Genomic DNA, 13,369 nt, shown 5'->3' on the forward strand with positions numbered 1-13,369 from the left:
ACAGGCCTGTCAAATCTAATAAGCCTTTGCTGCGTGTTGAGAGCATCAGCATGACATAGCCTGGATATCCAGATGAATCTGGCCCACTGCTCCTTGTCTTTCCCAAGTATTGAAACAGGTCTGTTTTGTTAATTTGTGCTTTTAATAGTTTTATTTGGGTGAAACAGCAATCAGAAGACTAAATAACAAGATCTGCATTATCTAGAAGCTTTCAGAATCATTTTACTGTTGATATTTGTTATTGACAATGATTTTGTGGCAAACATCCATGTTATAAGCAGGAGATATTCAGGTTTTTAAAAAGCTGGAATATACAATCTTTTAAATCTCTCACTGACCTGTCTGATTTGTCACATATTGTACATAACTGAGTTGCTTACTACTATGGCTGTAATCTATGTTGCTGCAAAACCCTTTTTTCTTGAGAAGTCACTGAATGAAAAATCCAGTTCCCTTTGGCATTCATAGCTTCCCTAATCAGTGAAGGTGCAATTTTTTTTCTGCTGAGTTTTTGATGAAACTGAAAACCCCAAGGGCTCTTGTGTGAGGTCCCCACAGAGTTGCCCTCACAGCTGTAATGACATCCATCAAAGGACACTCATTCTTGGAGTGTAAAAGTACCATGTTACTGATGTCATCTCTCCATCTGCCAGCTGTGCTAGTGAACATCTGCTACAGTACCACTGGGAATACTTCAGGAACAGGGCAGGTTTTAAAAAATGGAACATGCTTCATGGTATTTTTTTTTTTTTTTAATTTCAGGTTACATGAACAATAAAATACTTTGGCCTAAGTGAAATATTTTTGTGCAAATTGACTTCATCTGCATTTTTTTCACCAGGGTAAAAAAAATTGATGGAAAAGTTTGTGTCTCTAATTCTGAATCTCACACATCAACACAAATAGCTCAGCAAACATTACTTAAAGTTGCCAGAGAGGACTAATAAAATACAGTCCCATCTACACATAAAAGACAGATAGAAACGGCTGGTCTGATTTATTACTGCCATTGATTCACACTGATAAATCACTGAACCTTTTTAAGGACTTGGACACCAAAACTTTAGAATCAAAACCTGTTAGTTAGTGAGAAATTACAGACTTCTTATAAAGGGCCTTTATAGGAAGCTCTGCAAAAAAAATGGTATGTAAAGTTAACAATTATTGTCTCTCTGAACCTGAATTAAAAACAAACTGGATTTAAAACAAAACCAAAAACAAACAAACAAAAATAATCAAAAAAACCCACAAACAAACAAAAACCAACGAAACAAAAAACAAAAAAACCAAACCCACTAATGAATATGACATCAAAGATCAGTCAAACCTTCTCCTAACCCGAGTTGTTCTTCTGACCTCCTGACCTCCAAAATGCAAAACCTAGACCCTACATCACCTTTTCCAAAAGTATCTGTTTACTTTCTTTCTTAGTTTCCACCAGTCATGGAAACACAGTAACTGTCCAGCAGCATCAACAAGAAACTACCATCACATGGTATGTCTAATTATCCTGCTTTGAAAAGCTAATCTTTGGTGTTTTGCTTGTCACGTATCTGGTGACAAACACAACACGGTAGTACAAGATATGATGCTACCCTCTTTTTTCAGAGTTCTTCTAATAAACTGTACCCACTGGGAAAGTAAGAGGGCATATCTATACCCCAGGTGACCAAGCAGAACCCCATCACCAGGCTTTGTGTTACTTCTTGGTGGCTCTGCATTGGTACCTCCACACAGGACTGCATCACATATACTGCAATTACTGACTTGAGCCACTGCCAACTAAGGCTCTCTGTGTTTTTCCATTATGTGGCTGCTGGAGATGACAGAGGGGGAAACTTGGTATCACTTTCAAACCTCTCAACATTTTTCCATGTATGTTTACAAACAGTAAATGTGACTCCTCCAGGGACAGAGTCTGGACATGAGGGGGTGACTCCAGCTGAGTTTGCTCTGCCTTCCCTGAGTGAGTGGGTAGGTGGTCCCACTGTTCTGTGTTCCCTCTTTTTGTGATTTGGACTTATTTTGAGCACACAAAAGGCTCATTGACAGCCCCTTATGATGGACTGAAGGAGTGCTCCAAACAGACTGTTTTCCAGGGTCTTGCCCTGGGATGTTTCCTCATCTTTTACTGTTTGAAAAGCTGTCATCATGTGTGCTGAAGAAACCTGCAGAAGAAACGTTGGCCTGATTCCCACCTGGCCAGACTCCCAAGCATGACACTAAAAGTCAGTGTTCACTCCTGTGGAATCCCAGTTCTCTTCCACATTTGTTTTCCTCCTCTTCTCAGTCCCCTAATCTGATAGATCATGTGGGGAGAGGCAAGAGAGGGAGGGGGAGGAGTATGTGATGTAACCTCCACCCTGGCAAAGTTACAAGACAACACCACAGTGCCTGCAGCTCACAGTGGTTTTATAGTGGGAAACTCTGAATGGTGCTGCGTTCTTCAGAAGCATGAAGATCCACCACATCTGTGCGAGATTCAGCAGGTGACATACTCACCTTCAGTTGCGGAGAAGAAAGCTGAGCGCAGTGTCTGCTTAATGACACATGCTCTCTCAGCTTCTTGTTTTGCTGCTTGCCACGTCCATCCAGAGTGAGGGGAGCATACAACTGAGGACAACCCTGAACAAAGGGAGGCTAGAAGCCAGCTGCACCTCTGGGGTAAGTCTGTTCACAATTCTTGGGTTTTCCCATTCATTACAGGCTGGTTCGGAGTAAGCAAAGGGAATGGAATGAACTGGAATGTGTATGGAACGTTTGAGGGCATGTAACCATATGAAATCTGTGCCGGATTGACTCTGAGCCAGCTGATAATCACTGACTAATCTCTGCTGGCAGATTCTGCGTGGATTACAAGGGTGTGTGTCTCTGTGTCAGGATGTGTATCAGCCATGCGTGTGCTAAGGGTCTCCAGATATGTGTCAGAAAAACACACCAAAAAGAGGTTTGGCTTCAGTGATTGACTGCAGGAGAGAAATTTGTGCAAGTATGTTTCTGTCACTGACACAGTGCTGTGTGTGCAGTTGCATGTCAGGCTGTGAGGTCTGCAGAGGTATAGGTATAGCAAGTTTTGTTGATTGTTATGTTTCTCCAGAGTAAATCTGTATACAGTTGGGATACAGCAAAGCCTTGTTAATTTTAACAGGTTTTATCCTGATGTGCAAAGTCAAAAGTACAGTTAGTAAACAGTGCCAGGCATGCTCTGTGCATTTGTAGTTCCAGGAGCTATGTGATCTGAGTATTAAGAAACTGTTTCTATTCATAACGCTCCTTAAAACACATTTATACGAGTAAAAGAGGCCTTATATTAGACTACAGTATTCCCTGCTGTGTAATGCATAAGCTATTGTGCTGCAGGGACCCAGCAAGCAGAGGAGAGTAGGGGACAGGTCCAAAGGAGGTATGGGTGCTCTTATACTCAGCAGTCTATGCGAAGTCAAAGGTGAAAATATGCTTTCCTCAGTACCAGGAGGAGATGAAATTGGAAGAAAGCTGGTCCTGTATATTTGTTAATGAAGAGAACTAGCTGTTGAAAGTAACTGCAGTGTTTTCTAGGTGAACTTCCAAATGCCATCAAAAAGGTCTCCCTGCTAAAGAAAAGAAGAGAAGAGGAAGAACATCATATTATATATGAGTATTCTACTTTAATATACTATATTATTGAATTTATGCAAGGTAAGTCAAAACAAACTTAATATATAAACTGGGCCTCAGAGAGCCAAATAACTACCATAGTTCAGTTAACATCTTTGGAGCTGCAGCAGTACTGAATTAATCCCAAAGTGCCTGTTAGCATTGTGAATCTCCAGGAATGCCTGCAGAAGGATGCAGTTATGCTACCTGGTGTGTGTCCTTGCGTGAATGCTGTGCCTACATTGCTTTAGAAAAAATATCATGTGATGGATTTCCCAACATGGTACACAGAGCTCCTGGCTCTGGTATTTTGCATGCAGCTACTTAGAATATTTTTAGAGGTGAAACTTCAACAAAATATCAATATCCGGAAATAGAAGTTAAACAGCTAATCGTTACAGCAGTTTGTCTTCTTTCCTACTTGAAACATTAATCTAATCCTGGTCCAAAATTTCAATTTCTACAGAGAGCAAACTATTTTATTTTCATTAGCTGTAGTCCTGAGCTTTTGTCTAAGGAACCTTCTTATTCAAGACTTCATCAAGGCTAGGATAAATTGAGTTAATCTGATCCTGGGGATGCTAATTTTATTTTCTTTCCAGAACTTGTGATGGCTTCAACTTGGGAGAAAACTAAAGAATTCTACAACTGGGTCCTTGAAAGTGGAGGTAGGTGGAGATGCATTCTTAGACAGGTATTTCCACATAAATAGCATGATCATGAAGAACAAACCTAGAAGGAACATGATCCTCACGTGAGATCACCTTTTTTTCACTAGGCAGATTTTCACTTCTCCATGATCACAAACTTTCCTTAAGTCTTGAAATATGTCTCAGGGACTCTCAGCTGGATCACAGTAAGGAATGAAGGGGTCGGGGATCTCCCCTGTCTGTAGTTGGGAACTCTCAGCAGCTTTCTGTTCAATGTACAACAGACTCTGACAGGATGATGAGCAATATTTGCTCAGGGATGCCAGTAAAACCTGTTATCAAATGAAGTATTAACAGAAACCAATCCTCAGTGTTTGAGATTTGACATTTTGCAGTTAGGAGACTTCAGATCTTCAATAGCTAGAGGTTCTGCAGGTCCAGTTTGGTCCCACGGGGCTCTGTTGGATCCTCAAATGCAAGGAAAAGCCAGAAAATGGCATGAAGGTAGAATGGCAGGCCTGCATGGTGGCTTTGATGGGGAGAAGGACATCGGGCATGGTGCTCAGGCTGTAAATGTTTCAGAACTTGAATTTCAGAAGAGAGTCGAAATTGGGATTCAGGACTGCTGATGGACTGTTAAATCTGGAAGTGCTCTAAAGAGCTCTCAACACAGCCCTAACAGGAATAGTGAAGAACTGGCAGGTTTAGAAGGGACATGAATTAGCGGAGTCATGTGGGCTCAGATGGCATTTAAAAAAAAAAATACCCTGATGCCCATGGGCTCACAAGTTAGCCAAGGACTAAAATTCAGCAGAGGACTTCTGCAAGGTTCCTGGGGCTAGAACAGTGAGAAGGGTCTGGGACTTGGGACTGTCAGGTAAGGAAGCAAAAGGAGATGCAGAGGGAGTTTAGCAGATCAGTGACCACAATGGGAACAGGAGAGGAAAGCATGGATGGGAACTGGATTTTCTTTGCAGATATAATGTATCCTGCATTTCTGTGGGCCAGGGATGAGGTAGTATTAGGAGGAGCTGGCATGACAGACAATATGTTGAGATTCCCTTTCCTGTAGGACTTAAGAGCAGTTTTAGCAGGGAGAAGTGTTTTGTCATTTTCCAGTGAAATGGCATGCTTTCAAGAGAGTCCACCCTATACATATAAAAATGGAGGGATGCAGAATTTCAGGTGTCCTGAGCATTGTGGGGCAGGAAGGAAACAGCACCAGTGACTGAAGTGATTTTATCATTTATTTGTAAAGATTTCAACTCCTGAAAATCCAAGAACTCTTGATTTGTTCTGCACATCCCTACTGCATGTGTCTTGAACTACTTCTTCCACCAGTGTGTGGGACAGTCTTGCAGCCTGTGGTGAGGGCTCCAGCTCATGACAGGCAAGGTCTGTTGACTGCTGTGCTGCAGAAGACTGGTGCTGAGCAAAGCAGCTTGCTAGTACTACGCTCCCAACCTGAATGCTGTGTCTTTGAGCGGAAAATGGCACATGGAGCTCCAGGGTCGGAGAAGGACTGTGGTACTGCTTTGTACAAACACATGAGATACCAATTTTCTTTTTGCCGGAGAGCAAGCTGCAAAGAGCATGCTGAGGGGAAGTAATTAAATATATCTGCCATACTGTGTATGGGATGTGCCAGCTTTGGCTGTGTGTTTTGCTTTTCAGATCCAAGGACAGACTCATGGTTTCTGGTCCACTCTCCACTTCCAGTCATGTTTCTCTTTGCCTCTTACCTTTTTGTTGTGGCTCTGGGACCCTTCTACATGTGTCATCGGAAACCACTGAAGCTGCGGGGCCTGCTCATTGCCTACAATCTAGCCATGATGACATTATCAAGCTACATGTTTTATGAGGTGAGGAGACAAGATTGGAGCCTAGGTAAGCATCTGGGAAGTGTCTAAAAGTCAGAGCCATTTCAACAGCTTTTGCTGATGGACTCCAATGAAAGGAGTAGGAGCCGATTTGCACATGTCTATGTTTTGCCATGAGAGGAGGAGTATTGCCCTGTTGAAAGCGTTATTTCCAAAGCATACCTCATTTCCTTCTGTTTCTCAATCTTACTCTCATTTCCTCACATTTCTCAGTCTTGCTCTCAGTCATAAAAATAGCATTGGAAGGTTCCTGAATGACCAAGTTGAAAGTTGAGATCTCCTTGGTAGACACAGAGATGTGGAACCTCCTCATTTTGTCTCAGGTCTGGCTGGTGAGGCAACCATCTCTGAGAATAAGAACTGCTTTTCCAGAGTTATGCAGTCCACTCTAAGAGTGCCAAGCACACTGCAGCTTCCTGCTGCTGAGAGTATTGATGATACTGTTTACTGCTTGTTCTCAATGCACAAGCCTTTCCAGAATAGAAGCCTTTCCCTAGTTTACGTAAGCCACCACTGAAAATTCTTCAAGGCCCGAAATAGGTCTGGAAAACATTTTGATGTCAACAAACTTGCCCTTCAAGTTTATAACACAATCGTTACATTTAGTTAAAGCAAATTAAATTACTTTTTTTTTTTTTTTTTTTTTTTTTTTTTTAGCAAACGCTACTCAATCTGTGCTTGGTTGTTCAGTTATACTGGTTACTTGGTCGAGTTTTTGGTTTTCCAGTTAACAGGCAAATGTAACAATGTAACCACCAAAACAAAACAGTATGGGATCTTTGCAAAGGAACAGTGTATTTTGAGAGAGATTCTGAAACCTAGATTTCACTGTTCCCACCGAAGCATTTTGGAGCACTCCAGTGATTACATGAAGAGGTACAAACACATCCAGCCCAATTTTTCAGATTCCAATGAGGATGTGAAGTATTTTGTTTTGCTTTTTGTTCAGCTGTATAGATTGCTTGGATTTTCTGTCAGTGAGTACTAGATTGAGACCCTATTACCTTAGCATTAATATGTGCATCATTTTGGAACAGATGGCATTGAACAGAAAATGGATCTCTATTACTTTTCTTTTTTTTTTTTCAGTTTCTGGTAACTTCAGTCTTGGCCAACTACAGCTACCTGTGCCAGCCAGTGGATTACAGCCAAAGCGAACTAGGAATGAGGGTACAGTTCTATACAAAGCTTGCCTTGGGCTCTGCTCCTCCCATGGGTATGCAGATTGTTTTGCTCATAAATAGCAATTTGCATGCCTAAGAAGGCTTTTTTTCCAGTTTTCTGCTCGTAAAACTATTTCACTTTGCTTTATTTCTCTATAAATTAATTATCTCAGTCAACATAGCCCTCCCTGATCACTGGAGAGAGGGTGGTCCTACAACCTGAACATGTATGTCTAGTATATAGGTTTTGCAAATTACCTCTGAAATATATGTGACTCTTTCCATTGACTATGTAAAGATTCTGGCTGATCACTATCAGTGAGAAAGCCAATTTTTATATCCTCAGCTTTGCAGGATATAAATCTTACTCAACATTTCTTTTACCAGAGGGATTTGTATAAAACTCTTGCTTGTCTGGTCATCACAGGGTGGGTGGGTCTCTCTGGCTTCAGCTTTCCAAAATACTGCATGATTTTTTTTTTTCTTTTTTATTTCAGAGCTATTATGCTTTACTTCCAAATATAATCAGGCTTTGAGCAGATGCAAGAATGTATATTAGCTTTTCAATTTTTCAGAAATTGTCATCAGGCTAGAAACAGTTTCTGAGCAGCTCGTCCTTGTCCTGGCAAAGAGCAAGCAACTTAGCAAACCATTCACCTAACCTGTCAAGGCAAACCTGAATGCCATTCCACCTCGACATCAAACAAACAAACAAACAAACATCTGTCATAAAAGATCCCCTTAGATTTCATCTTTTGCTGTTGATCCCAGGTGGGCAGTGTTAACACAGTGCATAGTTGAAAATCTCAGGCAGTGAGACTGAGAAGTGATTTTGCTCTGAGGTCTAACAGCGTTTCCTTGTGATGCCCAGCAGATGGCAAGAGTGTGTTGGTGGTTCTTCTTCTCCAAAGTTATCGAGCTGCTTGATACGGTAAGGAGGGCTCAGCTCGGCTCCATAGCGGGACTGGTTGCTGTAAATAAATCACTTCCTTGTCAGAAAGGGGCAAGATGCCAAAAGCTAATGTCCTCGGTTGATCCTGTGTTGATTTGGTTGATGCTTTTCAGCAAATTCTGTTTTCATTTGTTCTGCTCTGCCTGTTTATGAGAATAAGGCTGAAACAGCATTTGGCCTGCATGAGTCCAGCACCACTACTGGGTACCATGCTGCCAGGCTTCCTCAAAAGATCCTTTCCAGAAAAAAAAAATCTCTGCCCTCCCATTTGCCCGTGTCTGTCCCAGTAGCTGTGTACATTCACTCCCTGGCACCCTTCCTGCTGGTGGGCATTCCCTCCTATCCACAGGGCTAGGGGAGAAGCTTTCTCTGTGGCTATTGCTCTGTCCCCCAAAATCTTAGCTAGCAGTTGGTCTAGCTAGCCAGACAGGATCTGCCATTGCCTGTCTAACTGAATAACAGTGATTAGCTGGGCAGTAAAGAAACTGTGAATGTACGTGTCCTGATATTTTTGCTGCTGCAGGTTTTCCCAGAGTTGGGGGCTAAAGGTTTGTGTCTCATGGGAAATTGACAGTTCACCTGAAGACAGTGCCATCATATAGCTTGTCTTCAGGTCTCCTCCTATATTATAAATAGCTGACTGAAATAACAAGGGAATCCCATTTCTCTGCTTGTTCACCAGGAATAAGTTGTATCCTGGTTTGTCTAAGACTCCACAATCTAGTGCTCTTTGGTGGATAAGCTGAAAACACACTGTCTGAAAAGTGAATCAGCATGTGGAGCCCTCCTAGGCCTATTGCCAGTGGCTTGACCAATTTTCTCTGTTTTCATCAGCAACAAAAGCAGCTTTTTGTCAGTCCTGGGTCCCTGAAAAACAAATTCACTTTTTGTGTGAGTGCACGCTGAAATACAGTGACCTGACACATGTTCACGTGACAAAATAATTATCTTTACTAATACAAATTCCAGAAGGGCTTGGGCATTCCACGCAACACTTTTTCTTTGGATCATTCTCTGGTACCAATAAACATCTAACCTATGTCCTGAAAAGGAGCAGACCCAAGAACCTGCAAATTACATGGAAGTTCAGTCAGAGACTCAAATGTGTCCTCTTTGGACCTTGGGACCTGAACACAAGATAAAAATAGTTGGGGCTCTATGGAGCAAATTCTATCCTCCAGTTTTTCCCCATTCCAAATAATATGAGATCTATTGCACGTTTTGAATTTCACCAGTTTTTATCTGCAGCAGAGGAAATAGATTTAGAAGATTCAAAATCATAGTTCATTGTTCTCATCACTTTTATGTAAAATCTTTTGTCTAAACACATCAACTTAAGTTTTTCCTTTGTCTGGTTTCTTTCAGGTTTTTTTTATCCTGCGCAAGAAACAAGAACAGGTGACTTTTCTGCATGTGTACCATCATGGGACTATGCTGTTCAACTGGTGGTCGGGGGTCAAATATGTGCCTGGAGGACAAGGTATGCTTCCATAGACACCTTGTGTTTCTGTTTTTCTTCTGTTGTGGAGACAGCATAAACAGTGCAGATGGGCTGACTGGCAGGTAGGAAGCTCACCTGTTTCCGAAAGTGTGAAAAATGTGTGCATTTCAGTTGATACCATCTGCTCAGCTCTTTGGGCTGTTTAGGCTGCTATATTCACTGCCTCATCCAGAACAAGAATGAGCTAGTCATTTCTTGTCCAAACAGAAACAATAACATCCTGTGCAAGGTCTGTTTGTATCTCCACCCAGACTAGTGGCTCTGTCAGTCCCCATTCAGCCCAGGTTCTGGCTCTCCAGCTCTGCCTGGTCCTCATTCCTTTTGGGTCTGTATCCTGACTGCTTCTCCGTCTTGCTCTACCAAAGAGAAGCCTATGAAGCTGACACAGAGTACTAGACCACTATAGGTAGGCCATGTACAAGATTCTGAGGTATTAATTTTTGGGAAGCCCTTTTGGCAACATGGCCTTGAAATGAAAATGGTATGAAATGCTTAGGTCAGAAGATCAAGAATTTTCTGCCTTTGAAGTTCTTCTCTGAACACTAAATATAGGATGGATATATGCTGAAAGAAGAAAGGAGAATATGACATGCTTCCTAGGCAGAGTCTGAATTGAAGATTCATGCATAGGAGATATACGATGTATTTTGAAAGCATCATTATAGTGAAATCACCACAGAATTAGTCTTGAATGGTTTGTGTGTCTTGTTCATTCTGACTTCTTTACCCCTCAGCCTTCTTTATTGGGATGCTAAACTCCTTCGTACACATCTTCATGTACGGCTATTATGCCCTGGCCAGCCTGGGACCACAGATGCATCGTTACCTATGGTGGAAGCGTTACCTAACCATCATGCAGCTGGTAATTAATTCCATGTGTTCATCTTTGCACTCCCATGTCTTGGGTGTGATGGCCCCTCCTGTCTGTCTCTGTCTCCTGCCTGGCTCAAATCTTTCTGTTTGCTGCTTATGGAAATCACCTTGTCCTTAGGTGTCCTCATGTACCACTGTGAGAGGTGAACTGGTTGGTGACCAGCTCTGAATGGTACTCAGAAAACTAGCAAGAGGACTTCAGTGAACATATCAACTAATAAGTCCCCATCTTTGTAATGGAAAGGAGAAAGAAAAAATAAAAATTAAACTACTCCCTTTTCTGTTGTATATGACAGCCATTTCCCCTTTGGAGGTTTGAAAACACGGCTTGATTTTGAGAGGTGTGGGGCAGTAGCTTGGGAAAACTTTGGATTCTCACCAGGGCAGGAGATTGGGTAGCCTTCATTCTGTTTTTTCACAAAGGAAAAATATGTCTAACTGCAGACAAACAGAGGGGAGTTAAGTATGTTTTACTCTTTCTGTAGAGAATCCCTCTGGGTTTTCTTTTCCTCCTCTCTGGAGAGGTGACAAGTCCTGACAGCCCTATGGTTTGTCAAAGACACAGCATAAAAGCAATGTTCCAGACAAGGACAACAATTATAGTTAAGCATGGGGGAGAGTTAATTCCACACAAAGAGAGGTTTTGGAAACAAAAAGTAGGCAGTTACCAGAGAAAAGGAAGAAGGGTTAGAGTACATGTAAATTAGTGATGTACTGAAGGCTAGTTGATAATTTTATTTATCCTGAATGGTGAAAGCAGAACAAGAAAGCATTTCATGACATGAAAAGGTATTTTTAATGCAAAATGTAACAAAGAAAATCAGTTTTTATTTAACATAATTTCAATAGGTAGAACTCATTGCTTCAGGATATTGAGATAGGTGACTTAGCAAAAAATAATAATAATAAAAAGGATTAATGTCTAAATGAATAAAAGTAGCATCTGTAGTTCTTCTCTGTTGCCTAAAATGCAAATCAAAATTGTTATGAGTATAATAATCTGATTGCCATCAGGGAAAAGAAGGAGTGTCCCACCTTCAGTTTCCATGTTCCAAGATTTCAGCTATTGGCCCATTGCAGAGAAGTGGCACAAGGGCAATAGTCTGCTCCTAGGCGGGAAGGGCTGGATTCCAAACCTGCTCCTTGCAGCTGTGGGCAAGTCTCAATGTTTGGTAGACACATTACAGCCTTTCATATTGGGAAAACTCTGTTGGGCTTGAAAGACAAGTTTTTCGGGGATATCAGGAGAGGCAAGCAGGTGGTACTCTGGCCTGAGGACACTGTATGTGTTGATACTCTTTATAATGGACCAAATGATCAGTTGGGGTATGTCTCATGTAGGATCCCTAACCTGGCTGCTTCTTTCTTCCCCTTCTTCCAGTGCCAGTTTGTAGCCATTGCTGTTCATTCTTCCTACAACCTCTTCGCCGAATGCCCATTCCCCGATGGCTTCAACATTGCAGTCTTCCTCTACATCCTCAGTCTCATTGCTCTCTTCCTACACTTCTACTATTGGACTTACACTAGGGGAAAGAAGGAGAAACTAACTTAAAGAAAATCAAAGAGGAGAGTCAGCACGGTCTGATGAACTTGCACATTCTCTACTGCTTGTAACACGGTTGCACGAAGAATATTTATTTCTGGACTATGTGTGAGGCTCTTGTATGCAGAGCCATGGTTGCCTTCAAATATCTCAAGTTAGGAAGAAAAGAGTGATGATATAAACTCAGGGATTAAGGTATTGAGGAGCACATTTAATTGCAAAGCCAAGCCAAGTAGTCATCAACGTAGCAGCCTTTGTGAAATAAGCACCAGAAGATCTCCTCCTTTCCTTCTGTCTGTTAGCTCAGTTTGCAAGGTCTAGCATCCAACCATGGCTCATTTTGTAGGATAACAGAGGGTTTCTTTGCATTCATAAGACTATCTCAGCTTATCCTTCTAGATCAGGCAGGGTCAGGTACCTCCAACCTGAAAGCATTGCTCAGGTAACAGTAGCAGCCAGGAACTCACTGGTACTGCAGGAGGCACTCACCTGTGCACTGCATCGCAGCCTTTCCTGCTCAGAAAGCTCCCACTGGGACTGGGGTGAATGACAGCTATACGGCCCTGATGTTCTAACTTTATATCAGCATAAACATGAAGGAAACTAAGTTTCTAAGAAAGTAATGCAGTAGTTATCATCATGTACCATTTTCTGGAATGCTTGTTTGTCTTTTGTTTCTTACATAACAATAGAGAACTTATAATGCATGAAAACTACTTGGCATTGCTCCTTATAGATGCTGGTTTTTAAATATAAATAATAGACTGAGGTTCCCTATTAATAACTTTTTTCCTCCAATTTGTTGTTGTTGTTATTATTATTATCATCATTTGAAATTTTTCCTTCTCATCAAAGATTAAGTTTTACCTCACAATAAGCAACTATCTCCACTACCAACTTGTCCAAGTATTAATATAAAATAAAATGACATAAAATAAAATAAAATACAATAAAATAAAATGACATGACATGACATGAAATAAAATAAAATAAAATAAAATAAAATAAAATAAAATAAAATAAAATAAAATAAAATAAAAATTTGTTGGCTGGTGTAAAGCTGCATAGCTCCGTTAACTTTATCATATCACTTATTGGCTCCTTTTTTGGTCTTAAATCAACTGCAAATAGTTTTTGGCACTTATATTCATCTGCAGACAGTTAAATACTG

At 41.2% G+C, this 13,369-nt stretch overlaps 1 protein-coding gene across 1 annotated transcript; it reads left to right on the top strand.

Moving 5' to 3' along the window:
- Window positions 1–4,243: 4,243 nt before the first annotated feature.
- Window positions 4,244–12,207, top strand: LOC308053057 (very long chain fatty acid elongase 4-like; the record flags this gene model as incomplete). The annotated part of the gene is made up of 7 exons (XM_080363792.1): window positions 4,244–4,304; window positions 5,961–6,148; window positions 7,256–7,336; window positions 8,204–8,260; window positions 9,647–9,761; window positions 10,517–10,644; window positions 12,037–12,207. Exons 1-7 carry the CDS (start codon window positions 4,247–4,249, stop codon window positions 12,205–12,207), a joined length of 798 nt encoding a protein of 265 aa, XP_080219918.1. The 5' UTR covers window positions 4,244–4,246.
- Between the last annotated feature and the right edge of the window lie 1,162 nt (window positions 12,208–13,369).

Source organism: Nesoenas mayeri, assembly GCF_963082525.1.
Source record: "Nesoenas mayeri genome assembly, chromosome: 1".
NCBI lineage: Eukaryota > Metazoa > Chordata > Aves > Columbiformes > Columbidae > Nesoenas > Nesoenas mayeri.